Raw genomic sequence first — 20,023 nt, forward strand, 5'->3', positions numbered from 1 at the left:
GCAGTGGAGGCAGGCAAAGAAGTGGAGGATATTTGAGTTGTGATTGATCAGATCTGAGCTAGTTTTGTGTGTAGCAATTGGAGATAGTACTGAGTACTTGTGAGGAGTATTGTACTATGTATTTGTAGGAATTTACAGGGTAAGTTCCTCAGAAAGAATACCAAGAGGACACCGCTCACAACCAGATCTCAAATCAATACACCAGTATTTTTGACGTGGTTAAAACCCTCAGAGTGCAAGGAGGGAAACAGTCCACGGCCTGTCCCAACGTGGGTACAGACAATTTATTAATCAAAGAATGAAAATTTACATAAGCTTCTCTCATGCACGGATTACCCGAACAATGACCCTCCATGCGCTTTAAATAGAACTCATGGACCAATCGGGTGTCAAGCCACGGATCAAGTGTCGGTAATACCGAGGTGAGAGTGAACCGTCGGATCACTACATATCGTGACCGTCGGATTGTAAGTTACAAAATGTACAACGGTAAAGAAACACACTTTACCTAACTCTAACCTAACTCTATACTAGACCAAGTTGAACTTAACTATATCCTATGTGTCGGAATATCCTAACATCCCCCCTTAAGAACAACTTGGGATAGGATTGAAGGATTTACAAATATGACACAATAGGAGAAGGAAGGAGGCACTAGAGCCTATCCCCCCTTAGTGACAACTTCCTGAACTCCAAGCATATATCGAAGTTTAGTGAACTTCGCCTCTGTGAGAGCCTTTGTGAAGATGTCTGCAACCTGATCATCTGTTGGACAATATTGCACTTCAAGAACATGGTCATGAATGAGCTTTCTGATGAAGTGCATGTGTAGTTCAATGTGTTTGCTGCGCTGATGCTGGACTGGATCTTTGCATAGCTGAATGGCACTTTGATTATCACACCAAAGTGTGGTTGGATGCTGCTGCTCAAAGCCAAACTCTGATAGGATCTGACGAAGCCACAAGGCTTCCTTACTAGCTTCCACGGCACCACGATACTCTGCTTCTGCTGATGAAAGAGAAATGGCAGCCTGTTTCTTACAAGCCCATGTAATAGGTCCTGAACCAAGAGTGAAGACATAACCGGCAGTAGACTTCCGATCATCAAGGTCACCAGCCCAATCAGAATCAGTGAAACCAACTAACAGAGGAGCTGCTTTGGCACTGTAATGAATCCCAAACTGTACTGTACCTCGAACATAACGAAGTATTCTTTTAGCTGCTTTCCAATGACTTTCACGGGGGTTTTGCATAAAACGAGCAACAAGGCCAACAGCAAAGGAAAGATCAGGACGAGTATGGGTTAAATACAAGAGTTTTCTGACAAGTTGACGGTATAAGGTAGCATCAACTTCAGGAGAAGTACAAGAGACTGAAAGTTTGACTCCAGACTGAAAGGGAGAAGTGGCTGGCTTACAGTCTTCCATGTGAAAATGACGAAGAATATCACAAGCATACTTGGACTGGGAAAGGAAAATACCCTCTTGGGATTGCAAGACTTGAAGACCGAGAAAATAGTGTAAGTGTCCTAAGTCTGTCATTTCAAATTTCTTTTTAAGGCTGGACTTCACATGGTTTATAAGGTTGGGATCACTACCAGTAAGAATAAGATCATCAACATAAAGAACAAGGATGATGAGAGAGTTGCCCACTTTCTTGGTGTAGACAGTATTGTCAGAATGACACCTAGAAAAGCCAGATTCTAAAAGAAAGCTATCCATTTTGGCATACCAAGCTCGAGGAGCTTGCTTGAGGCCATAAAGGGATTTCTTAAGTCGACAAACGAGGCTGGAGTCTGTTTGTATGAAGCCAATGGGTTGTTCCATATAGATTTCTTCCTGCAAGTCACCATGCAAGAAGGCAGATTTAACATCCATTTGATGGACTTCCCATTTTAAAGAGGCAGCAAGGGAAAGAACAAGGCGGATAGAGTTCATTTTGGCAACTGGAGAGAAGGTTTCAGTGTAGTCAATGCCTTCAACCTGTGAAAAGCCCTTAGCAACTAGACGAGCTTTATGTTTATCAACTTTCCCATCTGGTCCATACTTGGTTCTGTAAACCCATTTGCATCTAACAAGTTTGCGTCCCTTTGGTAGAGGAACAAGATCCCATGTATCATTTGTCATCAATGAATGATATTCTTCATTCATAGCTGTTTCCCAATGTGGATGGCCTGAAGCTTCTGCAAAAGTGTCAGGATCATGATTTACTGGAGCTTGAGCCAGTAAAGAAGAGGCTCTTTCAAACTGAGAACGTGTACGTCGCTGATCTGTAGGATCACCGGCAAGATCACCTGCTGCATCCCGAGTAGCACGGACCCATCTTGGAAGTTGAGGATCCTGAGAAGGTGGGGAAGGATTATCATCCTCGCTTTCATCATCAGAAGAAGAAATGTTTTCAAAGATAGAAGAGATAGGAAGAGGTGGCACATCCGCCGGACTAGGCTCGCAGGCCGATTTATTTTCATCAAATTTTACATCTCTTCTAATGATAACATTTTTGGACTTAAATGGAATAAGTCTATAGCCTTTTACATCTTCAGAATATCCAACAAAAGTACATTTCTCACTCTTAGGTTCTAAGGCTTTATGCTTTTCATCTGGAATATGGGCCCATGCTTCACTTCCAAACACACGAAAGTGACTTACATCTGGTTTAATGGAACTCCAGGCTTCTTCTGGAGTGATATTCTCTAGAACCTTAGTAGGAGTGCGATTGATTATATAATTTGCACAATTAATTGCTTCGGCCCAAAAACTAAGACTGAGTCCTTTAGATTGCAGCATACAATTAGCCATTTCCTTTAAGGTGCGATTTTTCCTTTCAGCTACACCATTTTGTTGTGGAGTGTATGGAACAGTATGTTGCATTTGAATTCCATTTTCGGTGCAAAAGTTGATGAATGCATTTTTAACATATTCTCCACCATTATCAGTTCTTAGCTTAAGAATTTGATGTCCAGATTGTTTTTCAACGAATGCTTTGAAGGCCAAAAAGGTGGTAAATACTTCGCTCTTGAGTTTTAAGAAGTATACCCAAGTGCGTCTGGAGAAATCATCAATGAAAGTTAAGAAGTACTTGCAGCCAGAGAATGAAGCAACAGGAAGAGGACCACATAAATCACTGTGCACAAGCTGTAAAGGGGCTGAGGCGTGCCAAGAGGCACGTTTGTCAAAACTGTCCCGATGATGTTTTCCGAGTACACATCCGGAACAAACACCATCTTTGCAAGATACCATAGGAAGACCTGTCACCATGTTTTCTTTACATAGATGCTGAAGGGAGCGATAGTTTAAGTGACCATACCGCTCATGCCAAAGTTTGCTCACTTCATCATTATGAGCAACAAATACTGAGGGAAGATGGGATGACCCAAAGTTGTGAAACTTATACAACCTTTTGGAATCATCAGCAAGACCAGTAGCTAGAATCTGTTTAGGATCTTTTAGATCCTTGATTACAACATCATGAGGTGAAAATTCAACAATTTTACCTTCACCTGAATGAGTTATCTGATAGACAGATAGAAGGTTGCAGGATAAGTTTGGAACACATAATACATCATTGAACTGACCATTGTCTAGATGAACAGTTCCAGTCCCTACAACATTAAGAGATCTATCATCACCAACATATATATTTTTGGTGTTACAATCATTTAAAGAAGAAAACATGGCTTGGTTTTTGGCCATGTGACAAGAGGCTCCAGAATCAATGAGCCACTCATGAGAATGAGAAGAAGAAGAAGATACATTTAATGCATAACCAGACTGAGATGATTGACGATGACATGCAGAAAATGCCGTTCCGGAAGTTGAAGTTGAAGTAGGCTCCAGATGGATGTTATGTTTCTTCATTGCGGCTTCCAAGGCTTCCATCTTCTTAAAGCATTTAGATTCTAAGTGGCCATCTCGATTACAAAAGTTACAATGTCTGTCAGTCTTCTTCCATTTGTTTTTATTGGTCTTGTCATATTGCTGAAATGATCTTTCATCTTGAGGCTGAGTTGGTTTAGGACCATTCCTTTGAGGATAAGACTTCTTAGGATTCTTTGAATTTGGTTGCTGCTGGGCGGCTAACGCTTTCGAGGAAGAGTTTCCAAGATTAAGAAGACCAAGGTGTAAGAGTTTTTCTTGTTCTCTTATTAAGGAATCACAAAAGGAGTCAAAGGAAGGGGGCTTGTAGTCTTTGCCTTGACAAATGAAAGCTTCCCTGGTAGAATGGAAAGTGGAAACAAATACAGAGTAGGCTGGTCCCAACTTAGTAAGGATGGAATAAATAAGGTTACCATCTTCTTTCTTAACTTTAACACCTTCCAAGAGATATCTAAGGGTCTTGAATTTGGACAAGAAATCTTCAATGCAAGAAAAATTATTAGGATCCAAAGTAAGCAACTCATTCTCAAGTTGATGGGCTCTAATTTCATTTTTAATCCCAAAAACTTTAGCAAGTTTTTCTAATGCTTCATGAGGAGTTTCAATTTCTGCAATGTGGAATCTAAGATCAGGAGAAACAGACATTCCTATCAAACCACGTGCTTGATCTTGTCGATTTTCCCATTTTTCGGCCTTGTCTTCATCTTTGGGTTTCTTCTCTTGGTCTGTGGCTATTCTGAAGAGACCTTTACTTCTAAGTAAATCTCCCATGTAGGCTACCCATTGGAAGTAGTTAGTGCTGTCAAGAATGACTTGGCATGGACTTTCCATTTTTTGAAAAACAACTGAAGCTGAAGATGCTGAAAGTAAGTGGTCCAATGGATAGATCTCGAAAAAATAGGCGGTTTTAAAAAAAACGGCTCTGAAAAAGGCTTCCGGATGAAGAAGTTATGGCTTTTTGAAAAAAAAATTGTTGACGTTGCCGGCAAAGTGCGCGAATGTGCGGGAATGAAAAAATCCGCCCCCACAAAATGGAGACTTGAACCCAAGACCTCTACTCTCTTAAAAGGTCTTTGAACCAATTGATCTATACAAAATATTTGAGAGAGAGAGAGAGAGAGAGAGAGAGAGAGAGAGGGGGGGGGGGGGGGGCCTCGATTTGCGTGCTTGCCTTGGGAAGACTCTTTTCCCCTACAAAACACAAAACACAAAACCCAACACGAATATCCAAAGAAAAACGAACCTTACGGCTCGAAGTTAGCTTTAGCCAAAAAACTAGAAATTTTAAAAAAAAATCTCAAAGTTAGCTTTTAGCCGAAAAACTAAATATTTTTCTCAATGTTTCTGATTTTCCGAGATCACACTAAGGTGCAGGGAAAAGAGCATACGCATGAGAAAAATCCTTTCTTTCTGTTTCTGATTTGCCCAGATCGCACAGAGTCGCAGGGTAAAGAGCATATGCAGAAATGAAAGGTATAGATCCGGAAAAAAAAAAGGCTAAATAAACCGAAACCGAAATAAGCAGAGAGAAAATGACAGTAAACTGCAAAAAAAACACTGTATACCTCCCGATCTGAAAAATGACGCAGCTAGGGCTACCAGAAACCTTTTCGCGTGAAACGAAAGGGGTTCCTCACTGAAACAGATGCTCTGAACGCAACAGAGCAGTCCTCTCGGCCCGAAAGCAGTCAGAAACAGCAGATCTAGGAAACGACAGCCGCATGCAGTTCTACCGGCTTCAGATTTGGATCACCAACGGACGCGGCCCTCAAATAGCTCTGATACCATGTAGGAATTTACAGGGTAAGTTCCTCAGAAAGAATACCAAGAGGACACCGCTCACAACCAGATATCAAATCAATACACCAGTATTTTTGACGTGGTTAAAACCCTCAGAGTGCAAGGAGGGAAACAGTCCACGGCCTGTCCCAACGTGGGTACAGACAATTTATTAATCAAAGAATGAAAATTTACATAAGCTTCTCTCATGCACGGATTACCCGAACAATGACCCTCCATGCGCTTTAAATAGAACTCATGGACCAATCGGGTGTCAAGCCACGGATCAAGTGTCGGTAATACCGAGGTGAGAGTGAACCGTCGGATCACTACATATCGTGACCATCGGATTGTAAGTTACAAAATGTACAACGGTAAAGAAACACACTTTACCTAACTCTAACCTAACTCTATACTAGACCAAGTTGAACTTAACTATATCCTATGTGTCGGAATATCCTAACAGTATTGTCACATGTTCTCAATTATTATAATATATCGATAGTGTGGGGTTTTCAGGTGTATGCTTTCCCCGGGTTACATACTGTGTTATTGTGCGCATGCGATTGATGTTTCATTGTTTTTGATGCTGCTAAATTGATGATCAACGTAGAGGAGTTTATGTATTATGAATTTATTCCGCAATAGTGTATAATCGGGATATTCTCTGTGAATAAGTGTTATATTATTCAAAATTTCTACATGGTATCAGAGTTGTTGATCATTAGATCTATTATTCAGAAAGTGTTTACATTTTATTTCTCCAGGCAGAGCCTGTAATCGGGCCAGGTAGCCTCTGGATTCACCCTTCCTTTGGAAGGTGAAATATCTGGTAAAATCCCATACAGTCAATCTTTGTACGATAAATACTTTGTTCTCACGAATTTTAGATCAGAAGTGGTTGAGTTTTGAGCTGGTGGAATTCGAATTTGCAGCAATGTTTTCTTGGTGTCAACGTTGCAATGTCTTTCAACGGAGTACGATTGGACTATGCTCTTGAAGGAAGCTCAAATTATATTGCATGGAAAGACCGGATGGAGGCGGTGTTAGATGACAATGGGTTGAAGGAGTTCATAGAGGCTGAGGTCCCAAAGCCTACTGATGTTGCTGAAGCTGTGGTTTGGCAAAAGAAGACAGCAAAGTGTCGAAGGATTCTGTTGGAGGGCGTGAAGGATCACATTGTGTCCAGCCTGCATGGAAAGGCTTCTCCATACTTGATGTGGAAAGCATTGACAGATCTATTCCAAAGCAAGAGCAATTAGAGGAAGCTGGCACTCAAAGATAATCTTAGAAACATCAAATGTGAGAAGGGAGACAGTATGCCCAAGTATCTCACGAAGTTCACTCAGTGCAAGGATGAGCTGGGAAGTGTGGGGGTGATTGTCGATGATGAGGACTTGGTGAGCTTGGCTCTCCTTGGTCTTCTGAAGAGTTGGCATTCCTATCAGGACTTTTTCAATGGTCGGGAGAAATTGCCAATGGGAGAGACTTTGGTCGGATCTTGTGTAATAGGAGATCAGGCGGAATACCAGGGACGGATCTTCAATAAAGGAATTTGATGAAGAAAAATGTGTTTTTTCTGCCAAAGCGAAGAAGGGGAAGGATAAGGTTTCTCTTTCCGAATCCAGTTCTTCCATTGCTGGGAAGAAGGTTGACAAGTCGAAGGTGAGATGCTTTCATTGTCATGAGTTGGGCCATTATGCTACTAATTTCCCAAAGAAGAAGTCCAAGAAGGGATCCGGGGAAGGATCTGAAGGTGAGGCACTTGCTTCACATTTTGAGTTGGATTTCACACTCTTCGCATGCATGGTTTCATCCATGGTGGGAAGTGGTTGGTTTCTTGACAGTGGATCTTCTTTCCACATGACCGGTGACAAGAGTTTGTTCAGTGCTTTGGAGGAGAAAGATCTCCAGATACTCATAGGGATGGGTAATGATGAGAAGTATAGTGTCTCAGGTGTAGGCACGATTATTTTTCAGATGGAGCATGGAGCTCGCCTTACCTTGACCGATGTCAAGTATGTACCAAGACTGAAGAGAAACTTGGTGTCGATCGCGATACTGGAAGATAGAGGCTATGATGTAGTCTTCAGTAAGGGAAAGGTTTTCCTTAGACACATCATCACTAGACAGGTGAAGCAGATTGGTTCATGGGTCAGGAACCTGTATGCTCTTGAGGTTCAAGATGCATGCAAAGCCTTGAGCAGCGAGGCAACTGATGGAGACTTGGTGGTTGAGAGGGAGCGTATATTACCTCTCAACATGAAGAGCCAGAAGAAGTCTCGGACGATTGTGGAGGAGCCACAATTGGTGTAGCATCTTCAGGAGGTTGTGGAGCAGCCACAACAATGGAAGCTGAGAGGAGATCGAGTAGAGACATCTACTCATGCTGAGACCTCCAGTAGGGGGAAACTTCAAGCCAGGTGGGCTGAGGGATCGCATGCAGCCATACCTCCAGGTAGGAGGTGAGGTGATGTGGATTGATCATCCCAAGGAGGAGGGACAGGATCCTTGAGGTACCCAACCTCTTGGATGAGACCTTGCTACGGGAGCCCTGATGTGGAGTAGCAGGAATTGATTGATTGGGTAGAGAGAGATGCGGATGGAGCAGAAAAGAGAGCGATAGTGTAGGGAATCCCAGGACAGCGCATAGCTAGCAAGCTGCAGCAATGCGAGAGGCACAAGTGTTTTTCACAGTGCCAGGTGGCACAGAGAAGTGTGCAATGGTGCGAGATGCATGGAGATGTTTCAGTAGCGCAGATGTCAGAGAGGGAGCACTTGTTAGTAGCAGGTAGAGCTTCAGCATCAGAGTATGTTCCTAGCCCAACAGAGTGGCCAGGTGGGAGTGTTTTTGTTCCAAGTGTTGTTGGAGCAAGTGGACTGGGCAAATGTGTTGCATGCAGAACATTCCAGAGTGGCAGGATAGGGGTTGCTGATAATCCATATCTTATTGAGAGGGAGTGTTGAAAATGCAACAAGATGATGGAGCTTAGTGAAAAGAAGTCGCCTTCACTAAGTCGGCCCGCGGGCTATTTTTGGTGCAAAGTCTATTTTTAGACATATGGATCATGGTCTATGAGTTGCAGGATGTTGTTTATGGATGATTGGTCATGTCATGAAAAATAGATGGACTTCTATTTTTGGATCACAACAGGAGTGATCAGAGTATATTTTTAGACTGCTAGTCAAAAATAGAAAAGTCAAATATTATTGTCTCATAATAATATTTAGACTATAAACATTATCTTATCCTCTTGAAGCACTTCAATTTGAGCTACAGATGTGGCACATGCAGCTGTCAGAAGGAAATACGCTTTTCTTATGTGTTAGTTGAGCTATTGCATGGAGGACTTTAGTTAGAACTCATGCCTGTGAGTTTTGTGGAGTTGGATGTGGAGTTGATGGAGTTGTGTTCAGTTTGACTTGGTTAAACTAGTTGTAATTAGTCTAACTGCAAATAGACTAGTGATGAGTTATGTGAATTAATTGATTAAATTAATTCACTAATTATTAACTCATAATGCAACTGAAGAATACATCATTTAACTTAGTGCATGTACAGTTCAATGGAGACAGGTGTTAGAGGTTGAGATTACTATCAGTTGTGACTATAGTTATGCATGAGATCTTGCACAATCAATGGGATTGAGTTATGCCAATGAGGATTGCGTAGTGTGGGCCAATACCAAGGCAATTGTAGCTTGTGCTCATGTGATTTTGGATCAGCCAAGGTAAATAGGAGTTTGGATCAGCTATTCTCATTCATTCTCTTGCAGGATTGCACAGTGGAGGCAGGTAAAGCAGTGAAATAGATTTGAGCTGTGATTGATAAGATTTAAGCTAGTTTTGTGTGTAGTAGGTGGAGATAGTACTGAGTACTTGTGAGGAGTATTGTACTATGTATTGTCACATGTTCTCAATCATTATAATATACAAATAGTGTGGGGTTTTCAGCTGTATGCTTTCCTCGGGTTACTGTGTTAATGTGCGCATGCGATTGATGTTTCATTATTTTTGATGCTGCTAAATTGATGATCAATGTAGAGGAGGTTATGTATTATGCATGTATTCCGCAATAGTGTATAATCGAGATAATCTCTGTGAATAAGTGTTATATTATTCAAAATTTCTACTCTACTCTACTCTACTATGGAACAAGATACTGGCTATCTATATTATGCTCTCTCACTCCTAGTGTCAATTTCTCTACTCTACTATGGAACAAGGTACAATTAAATAGAATGGTACCCCTTTTTCTCCTAGTGGCCCAATTACGACATAGTCTAATAGCCAACTAAGGGTTAGGTTCAACTCCAACTCTCAAATGGAGTTATAACTTTAACCATTCTAAAGTCTTCCTCATAGTTGTCACATGGATACACCTTTTCCTTGAGTAATGGGGGTTGACATAGAATCTATTCATGCCATGGTGGTCAAACATGATTGGTCAAGTTTTGGGAGGCATAAATTTTACATATGAACTCTAATTGATGTGATTCTTTCTTTGTTGGAAATAATTTCAACTGTAAAAAAACATTGTGATAGCCCATGGGTAATACCCCTCATTGTAAACCTTGTAATTATGTAATGCTAATGAAAAACATGTTTGAGTAGTGGGACATGGATTCCAAAGCCTCACAAAAGAGAATGCTTAGTATTTTATAAAAACTTGATTATTTTCTTATAGCCAAGTAAGGCCAGGAGATGTGCCATTAAATGAGACTAGTATAACAATTAATGAGGTAGGAAGCAGGATAGAGAGTCCATTCTTCCTTGGATGAGTTTGCAAGACAGAACAAGAAAAAAATTAAAAAAGAGTATGGGTTGTGTTGGAAACTCTGACAAGCCAAGTCAACCAATAGGAACATGGCTAGGAAGCTAAAACGAGGAAACTCCACAATCAATATAAAAGTAGAGATGATAATTGGGAAAGAAGGGGAAAGGAAGGAGTGGAAGAAGTTATAGAGAGTATCATAACATCATCGTAATAGAGGGAAGAAAGAACACTCTATCATGGAGGAGTGTTGAAAAGGAGAACCATGAGAAGGATGCAAGCTCAATATTGCTACATGAGCAGAGAATCAAGAAGTCATGTGGTTGAGCATTGAAAGACTAGAATAACATCTCTTAGGCTACTGCAATAGTCTCTGGATTCCTTAGATAGATGGAGAGTGGATATGGATGATATATATATTCCCTTGATAGCTATGGTGGAGGCTTGTCTCTTGGATTCTTGATAATGAGGGTTCTGAAGCTTCCTCACTAGTTTTATGGTTCTTGCAGTGTGTTATGGATTCCCACGCTTTGGTGGAACCACTGTGTATGATTTTTTTGCTTAGGGTGAGGGTGTCGACCTCTGGATTCCCTTGTGTGGTTGAGGGTGGAGGTGTCAACCTCTAGATTCCATTGTGTTGTTGAGGGTAAAGGTGTCGACCTCTAGATTCCCTTGTGTCACTAAGGGTGCAAGTGTTGACCTCTAGATTCCCTTTTGTTGTCGAGGGTGGAGGTGCCGACCTATGGGTTCCCTTGTGTTTGTGAGGGTATAGGTGTCGACCTCTAGATTCCCCTATGTTGCCGAGGGCGAGGAAATTTTAGGGGTGAAATCTCGCTAATTAGCTATGTTTTGGACATTTTTTGAAAAAAAAATATTAGCCCATTTGGTTAAAATTTCGCCTATTGTTTACATATATATGATTAAATGGATAATATTCACCAAACTTTTACCAATGTTAATAGTAAATTACATGTTCTTTATTGTATATTCGCCTACATTCTATATGTATGATTTTAAAACCAAAATAGTTGCCTATAATGTTATAAATACGAATAATATTTGAATCTTTAAAAATACCATGGCCGAGAGTGAGGTGTCGACCTCTAGATTCCATTATTAGGCTAGTAGGTGGAGACTAGGAGGTCTCTAGATTCCCTATTTCAACCTATGGAAAGATTAGTTGGTTCCAATTGGTTGCATTAGATAGCGGTTGGTTGTAATGAGTAGCTGGTGGGTGGAGTTGTTGGGCCTCTGGAGTCTCAATTTCAGCTAGAAGAATCGGTTGAATCATTTGAGAAATACTTCTCAAACTTTAGAATCTGGCTCAGGGGTGATTGTCCGCAATACAATGTAGGCTAATCTAAGGTTAGGTGGAGAGTTGAAGTCCCACTCTTAGTTGCCATCTACTTGAAGATAATAAGATAAGTTTCTTTTGTACTTTTCATATTGAGAAGATGAATAATGTTATTATGATGATTCATACATGTATTAATATTGTTACTTGGGAATATGTTGTTCATGTTTGTCTATGATGACATGTTGTATGTATATGTTTAAATCTTATTATTATGAAGGGTATAGAGGTCTTGTGTGTTAAGCTAATACTTTTATGACACGCATAGCCAATTGCATGATCCCTTGTGACTACAAAATGTGGTTGACTACGTTGTTACAACGTGTGAATTCCATCATTTGGATACTAGTAATCTAGTCGATGGTAAAGGAAACCAATGTGGCTTCACCCTGAGTTGACCAGAGGGAACTTGATATTTAATGATTGGTTAAGGTCTGAGTCGAGACAATTGGTTGAGACTCATGTACGGTGAAAAGGTGTCAAATTTCCATAACAAGGGCTCAATTTCTAGTGCGGGGTCCTCAAAATAGGACTCATACTAGTGGGTACCCAATTCATCGAGGGTCGCCGACCGATTAAGTAGTAGCTTTATTGTCATCATGCACATGAAGTTGTATGCATCAAGCAGAAGTCCTTGAAGAGATATGGATACATTCCTGTTGTCAACCTAGATGAAGAAATTGATTGGTTATTAACATTAAGTTCATCAACCTAAGCTAGGGAAATGGCTGATTGAGGTAAGTTGACTAGTTGGGATATGACTAGTTTGTCTAACCGAAGTGAGTCGACTAGTCAGGTGGGGTCTACTAGTCAAGTTAGCTTCCATGGCCAAGACATGCTAGAAGGAATCTAGATATGGATAAATTGGGCACATTGATGGCTATGAAAAATCCCAATAAGAATTTGGTGAGAACTTTTAAGTCGAAGAATGATCGTAATATAGGTTGAGAAGTGCTTGTAGGACCTGTTGGAATGAGGGTTAGGATAGTCAACCAAACCGGGCAAGTCGGGACTGGAAGTGAGTTGGACCTATTGACTACTCAGGAAGAGTCTGCTAGCTTTGGTCAGTTTAGTCAAGTCTAGGAGCAGGTCAGGTCACAACCTAGTGGATCTCATTAGCAGTAGGCTAGGTCAAGGTCAGAGCTTCGGCCAACGCTATGTCTGATATTTCAGAGAAATAGGTCGATTATCTGTTGTCAAAAAGCGATATTGTTCCATGTGAGTCTGATCATGGTGGGAGGGCGCCCACTTAGGTGTCATACAAGAAGCTACATGGGTGGCATAGAAGGGGCCACTACTTATGTGACAAGTTAATGGGCCTAACACCGAATTAGGGAATATTTTAGGGGTGAAATTTTGCAAATAGGCTATTTTTTGGACCTTTTTTGAACAAATATTTTCCTTTTTGGTTAAAAAATCACCTATTGGTGAATGCATGAAGATGGGTTACACTTTTGGCCCAAATGTGGCGATAAAATTTCAAACTTTTCCTCTTTTATGGAATTGAAGCCCTCAAAATTCATATAGGCATTGTGAATTTTGATTTAGATTAAAAAAGACAATATGTAGAGAATTATGTTGTTGCCCTAATGCTATTTTTTGCAAAACAAATTAGTGTCGTATAATCTCTCAATTTTTCTTTTAAGTGCAAACTTGTCCTTGCAAATTTTGGCATATCTTAAGAGGTATGTGTGTGTTCATGTAGCATAACTTACTCTAAAATGTGTAATTTAAAAAAATATATATATGAGCATGATTTACATGGGGAGAATTAGTTTTTCATAATATTTTTTTTTAATGCAAAAATATGTTTTTTGTTATTTTTCAAAGTTGTTGAAGTAGTATTTCAATTGCATTTTGTAGACACAAGTATTCCCGTAAGATTTTTTCTACTCTTTAAATAAATTCAAAAACCAAGAGTACCCTTTTGAAAAGGACTCATAAAAAAAGATATTTATATTTTTTGAATTTTGTATATTTTGTTATTGTTTTTTTATTTAGCCCCTTTGAAACTTTCCAAAAAAAATTCATGCATTATGTTTAAAAGAAATTAGATGAAAAATATCATATGAATTTGAAAAATGTCAAAATAATATACCATTGGATAGAGGATTCCTTCATGAATCCAACATGATCAACTTATCCACAATCCGCTAGGGTACAAAATGGTGTTGTAGATAAACGAGTAGAAGGAGAGCTAAAACTCCATTTTTTAGGTCCTCAATAACTCGATTGAGCGTTTAAGGTAAAATTTGAAATAACTCGATTGAGGGTTTAACAAACCCTCGATAAAGCTCTTGACATGGTTAAACCATAAACTCCTCTTTGTGTTTTGGGAAGGAAATTTATAAAAAATAGCTCGATCGAGCATATGACTCGATCAAGCTCTTATGTAACTGAGGGTTACTTAGGAGCTCAATCAAGCGTTTATTTCTAAGCACTCAAATAGCTTGATTGAGCATTAAAATGTAGCTCAATCGAGCTTCTTTTTCCTCCCTCCCAACTCATGCGCTTGCCAAAAAGTATAACCTCGTCCCATGTGCTCACCCCTATTTTTTACATATGTATGATTAAATGGACGATATTCGCTAAAAAATTACCAATTTTAATAGTAAATTACATTTTTTTTTATTGAACATTCTCCTACATTCCATACATATGAATTTTCAAACGAGGATGGTTGCCTACAATACTATATATAGGAAAAATATTAAATCCTTAAAAAATACCCTACACTGAATGGTTATCTTTGTTGACCTGTAATTTAGGTCAAGTCAAGTCTATGTCATCAGGGAGTTCTTGATGAGGCGAATGTAATGGTAATGTTTGTATATAGTTGAAGAAGTTGAAAGAATGAGGAATTTTTATGACCCCAACCTCATGACAAAACTATGGAGGTTGAGTTAGATGAAAGTAACACATTCCACTAAGCTAGTGTAGGCTAGGTGTTGGGAGGGAGTGTTACAAACATCACAGGTACCTATGAAAAAGTAAGAAAGTTTCACCCAAAAAAAAAATTCATTTAAGGCCTCAAAATGACCCCATAAAGTTTTAGACCCCAATTATCCAAATTATATAATGGTCCAATCTAAATTATCATCCACAATGCATCAATAATGCAATCAAGATAATGTGCCAATAAGTATGGAATCTCCAAGAGCCATAACTTGGTGTCTTAAACTCTAAATGGTACAAAATTTATATTGTTGGAATGTCATTAATGAGTAGAAGATGATGGTAGCCTTACAAATGAGATTGAAATTGAGTGGAAGAAATGAAAAATTTATAACCACCATAATTTTAAGAAGATCTTAAAAATCAAATATGTTATGATTGATAAGTACATTGAAGTTTTTCTTGTCGACATTTCAAGCCATCAAGTGTGGGTCATCCACAAGACATAGATATGAAAGCCAATCGAAGAATAAAATTAAATGCGTAAGAGATGCAGGAAAAAAAGACGTTAAGTAAATTTGAACGTTAAGAAATCATAATAATTAAACGTTCACAATAATTGAGAAAGGTAAAAAAAATCAAGAAAATAAATAAATAATTAAAAATTTATAATAAACTAAGGCCAAAAATATAATATTTTAAAATAATAAAAATAATATAAGCGTAATATATAAATTATAATTGTATCTTAAAAAAAAACTTTGACTATGAAAATTAAAAATGAAAATAAAATTTCTTAAAAAGAAAATAATATTAATATTAATAACATTATCAATAAATTTTGGAAAAAAATTAAAATCACAAATAAAATAAAAATTAACTAAAAATACAAATAAATAAAATAAATACAATACATATTATATTCATAAATTTAAAATTACATAAATAAATATTCATTTATACAAATATAAAATTAATTAAAATAATGAAATGACAAAAGCAAAATAATATTTATGAAAATTATTAATTTAGACAAAAACAATTTTGAATGTGAATAAATTATATATTTATAATACAAACGGATATGTCAAATAAATGGAAATTAATAATAGCAAGCATAAATATAAGAATAGATATATAAAAAGAAAAAGAAAAAAAAACCAAATAAAATGGAAACTAAAGAGAAAAGTGAAGTAAGAGAGAATGGATTAAGAGGAAGTAAATATGGAAGAAAAGAAGGGAATTTAGTTTTTACTGATTTTTCACCCATTGACACGGTTAAAATTGTCAGTGTTTTTCAATTTCAGTGGCTTTTTTGAACTTTTTGTGATGATAATAGTCAATCCTAGCTAGGATCCTAAAGTCTTTGATCCAAGTATGGTGCTTCGTTTTCTAAGCATACTCAGGCATAGTAGAAGAACGTGATTAACAATGTCTAATCTCATCCATATGCTCTTGATTCCTCTATTTGAGAGATCGGCCAATTTCCCCCTCATAGATGATTTTTTGTTTTTTATTAACGTTATCTTTAATTTTGATTGTTTGGTGAAAATTTATTGATAATATTGTTAACATTAAATTACATGATAAAAAATTAAAAATAAATAAATAAAATAAATTTTCAATTTCATTTTCATTTTAATCTTGATAATCAAAGTTTGCTAAACTTGAAAATCAAAGTTTATTGATACTGGTCATACTAATCCTCAATACTAAATCATAATTTATTAATTTTGTTTTTATCACTTTTTAATGTTACATAGGATTAAAATTTATATATTATGGTTAAATCATTCTTATTATTTTAAAATATTATATTATGGTCTTAGTTTATTATAAAATTATTGTGAAGGTTTGATTATTATAATCTCTTAATATTTAAATTTACCTAAAGTCTTTTTCCCACATTTCTCACTTATTTATCTTTCCGCTTTCTATCCATTAGTCTTTTTTTTCATATTTCTGACTTATTTATTTCTGTGCTTTCCATCCATCAAATTTCATATCTATGTCCCGAGGATGAGTCACACTTAATCTCTTAACATGTAAACTTATCTAATGTCTTTTTCCCACATTTCTCACCTATTTATCATTATGCTTTCTATCCATTAGTTTTTTTCTTCATATTTTTGACTTATTTATCTCTCTGCTTTCCATCCATCAAATTTTATATCTATATCCCGAAAATAAGTCACACTTAATGACTTGAAATGTCAAAAAAAACTTCAATGCACAATCAAATTTTCTCTTTTCACAAAAGCCTCCAATCTCAAATTACAAAATGATAACCATTTATTCAAAATACGGATAGTTAAAAAAGTAATAAAATTGTATATTAATTATGGTTCATAATATTGCATTTCTTATGATAAAACAAACCTAACATTTAGTAAATACGAAACAATTCACATGGATTTCAATAAAGACATGTCAATTAAATATAATCCAAAAATATGGATGGGTGGTTGAAAAAAGTAATATATGGATGGATGGTTGAAAAAAATTAATAAAATTCTATATAATTATGGTTCATAATATTGCATTCCTTATAATAAAACAAACCTAACGTTGAGTAAGTATGAAATAATTCACATGGATTTGATTAATGACATTTCAATTAAATATAATCCAAATGATATAAACAATTGATTGACGGCCATACCAAATCAAAAAGATGATGAAAATGTTGCCATAGGAGGACTACGCTTCCTTTTGAGTTCTATGAGACCGTCAAACAAAACGGAAATTGGGCAGGCACCCTGACAAAAAGGGAAGATCATTTTAAATGTCATTGACGACACTATTGAATTATTTATTTTGGCTGTATTATTACTTTTTAACAACAAAGCACACGAGTTTTGAGTTATGCTATTAACCACGGTGTTTCGAGGACCACCGACAATCGCTTTAATGAATACCATCACTTACGAATACCATGAGAGGCGTGTGGAGAGGGCATTTGTAATCAATCAATCAACTAGGTCTTCCGTCCACAGAAAAACATAACTTGAAAATGACTCCCGTGCGGATCTATGTCGTCCGCCATTGATTTCAGTGAATTATGGAGATAGTCCTTTTTTTATCTATATTGACGGCTTTAGGTTTTTTCCTACGTTGACAAGGATCCGAGGAGAAATAACTTGTTCAGTGGAAACTAGACCCCACTTTGATCAACCATTCCAATACATGATTATGAATATATAATGATGCATTATCGTGACAAGTACTGCAAAAGTTTGGAGAAGTGCAAAAGTAGGGCTTTAGTCGAGAATAAAATAGCACCTGTACATGCATAAATCCCGATGCTACAGACAACTGCTCTCTTCCCGCTCGTTGTCTCCTCGAATTATTTATAAGCCGTAAGCTGCAAACGTTTGGATAATCGCGATATTCTTTATAATAACTTGAGAGGAGGTCATCATCCAAAGGAAGTCGCACATCACAACAATGAAGCTATTCTTGGCAAGTTTCTTTGCTGCCTAAGCTGTAGATTCCCCTGTATCTTATTCTCTTCTCGTGTTGAATTTTCAGGAATCAATGTTAGTCTAGTCCTCTTTCCTTTTGCTGAAATTTGTAGATATGAAATAATACTTATCGTGCTTAACTGGTGTTATCAGGAATTGTTTGGAGTCATGGTAATGTTGCTGGTCATACCCCTCCCCACAGTGGGGGACACAAATAAAGTTGCAGAGATACAATTGAAGTAATGGAGAGAAAAACTTCCGAGCATTCACGTACCCGAGAAAGTAGCAGAAAGTATGTCCCCGCTCACACAAGGGCAGGTGAACGCATTCGTTAAAATCATAAAGGACGGAGACTTACGTTTCCATGCCACTCAATTCTGTAGCTCTGCAAATTTGCTGTGTTCCCAGTCTGTATATGTGGCTCTCGCTGCAAGGTCTTTGTTTTTTGGTGCTAATTTTGAATCAGAGGAGACGAGGGATATATTTTTTTCAGCCAAGGAGTTGAGGGAAGGGGGACAAATAACATTGCCAGACCTTTACAGTCCGTGGAAGGCATTTTTACCCCGTAATCTATCACAATTGATCCCATTTACCACCGTAGCACTTTCAGATGTGGTCTCTTCCTTTGGCATATCGTGGATGTCAAATATGACGAAGAACATGAATAACACCCTGATTACATGCGAGGAGAAGCCGGCAGTAGGTGAGACTAAGACGTGCTCCACATCGATTGAAGGCATGATAGAGTTTGTGGTGTCTAACTTGGGTTCTTCAGATAATGTTGAGCTTGTTTGTCACCCTGCGCTGACAGGCGACTCTGGAAAGAAAGCCAGGGTAACCAAAGTTGTTCAAAGACTATCCAGCCCTTCAAACCGCCCTCCATTGTCGTGTCATCGTTTGGTGTATCCATACGGGGTGTTCTACTGCCATTCTATCAATGGCACATTGACCTTTTCGATGGAACTTGAAGTGTTGGAGAAAAATGGAAATATGTATAACGCCACTGCTCCTTGCCACCCCAACGTACAGAGCAAGGGATCGGTTTATTGTCACTTAATTTTGGGGGATACTCTGCTCTGGCTCACTAAGGATAAACATTAAATTAGCTAGCTGTTAAGCTTAGGATCTTCATAGATTTCGTGCTTGGCTTACAGTATTATGTCAAAATAATGTACTCGGTGTAGGAAAATCATGCGGGCCCATGTTAGTAGCTATTAAAGTACTCTTCCTGCTTTAAACGGCTACCTAATCTTCTTTCTTTCTTACATTATATCCAGAGACTATGTAATTATCATGTTTCGATTATCTTTGCGTATTCGTAATTGTTATGGTCCAGTGATTACAGGTCATAAAAGTTTATTTGAAAGTATTGGGTTTTATGGTCTACGAAGACAACTTTGACCTCTTGCCAGAAAAGATATGTTCTGGTACATTAAGCTGTAATAAAGCATCAAAATAAATGTATTTGGTTATTAGTTTTAATTTAAAATATTCAAAGTTAGAACAAACCAATTGAATCTTTTTCGTTTCAAACCCAAGAATAATATTAATTTTTTATTTTTTTGGTAGGTTTTTTTTTTCCAAGTAAATTTACAACACATAGATTGGCTAGGTGGCTTCAACTTGCCATTGGGAAACCAAGTATGTTGGTCACCTATTCGCATTGTATGCCATCCACAAACAGAATAGTTCCAGTCTTGCTATCCAAGCTAACTTTGTTTCATGACCAGATGCGAGGTTTCTATCTATACATATACTTGCATAATGAAAAGTAAAATCTATCTACATATAAAACAAAATTAAACAAGGGAGATTAACTAGCCATTTTGCTCCTTCGAGGCCGATTCCACAGGCGCAGGGTCTTTGATATTTGATCCAGGCAT

At 37.8% G+C, this 20,023-nt stretch overlaps 1 protein-coding gene across 1 annotated transcript; it reads left to right on the top strand.

The window, feature by feature from the left end:
- Window positions 1–18,195: 18,195 nt before the first annotated feature.
- Window positions 18,196–19,293, top strand: LOC149224239 (BURP domain-containing protein 16-like). Its single transcript, XM_089383515.1, has one exon. It carries the CDS (start codon window positions 18,435–18,437, stop codon window positions 19,239–19,241), a length of 807 nt encoding a protein of 268 aa, XP_089239641.1. The 5' UTR covers window positions 18,196–18,434; the 3' UTR covers window positions 19,242–19,293.
- Window positions 19,294–20,023: the final 730 nt, after the last annotated feature.

Source organism: Pinus tabuliformis, chromosome Q (assembly GCF_031772625.1).
Source record: "Pinus tabuliformis cultivar Carrire ecotype Pingquan chromosome Q, CPIR1, whole genome shotgun sequence".
NCBI lineage: Eukaryota > Viridiplantae > Streptophyta > Pinopsida > Pinales > Pinaceae > Pinus > Pinus tabuliformis.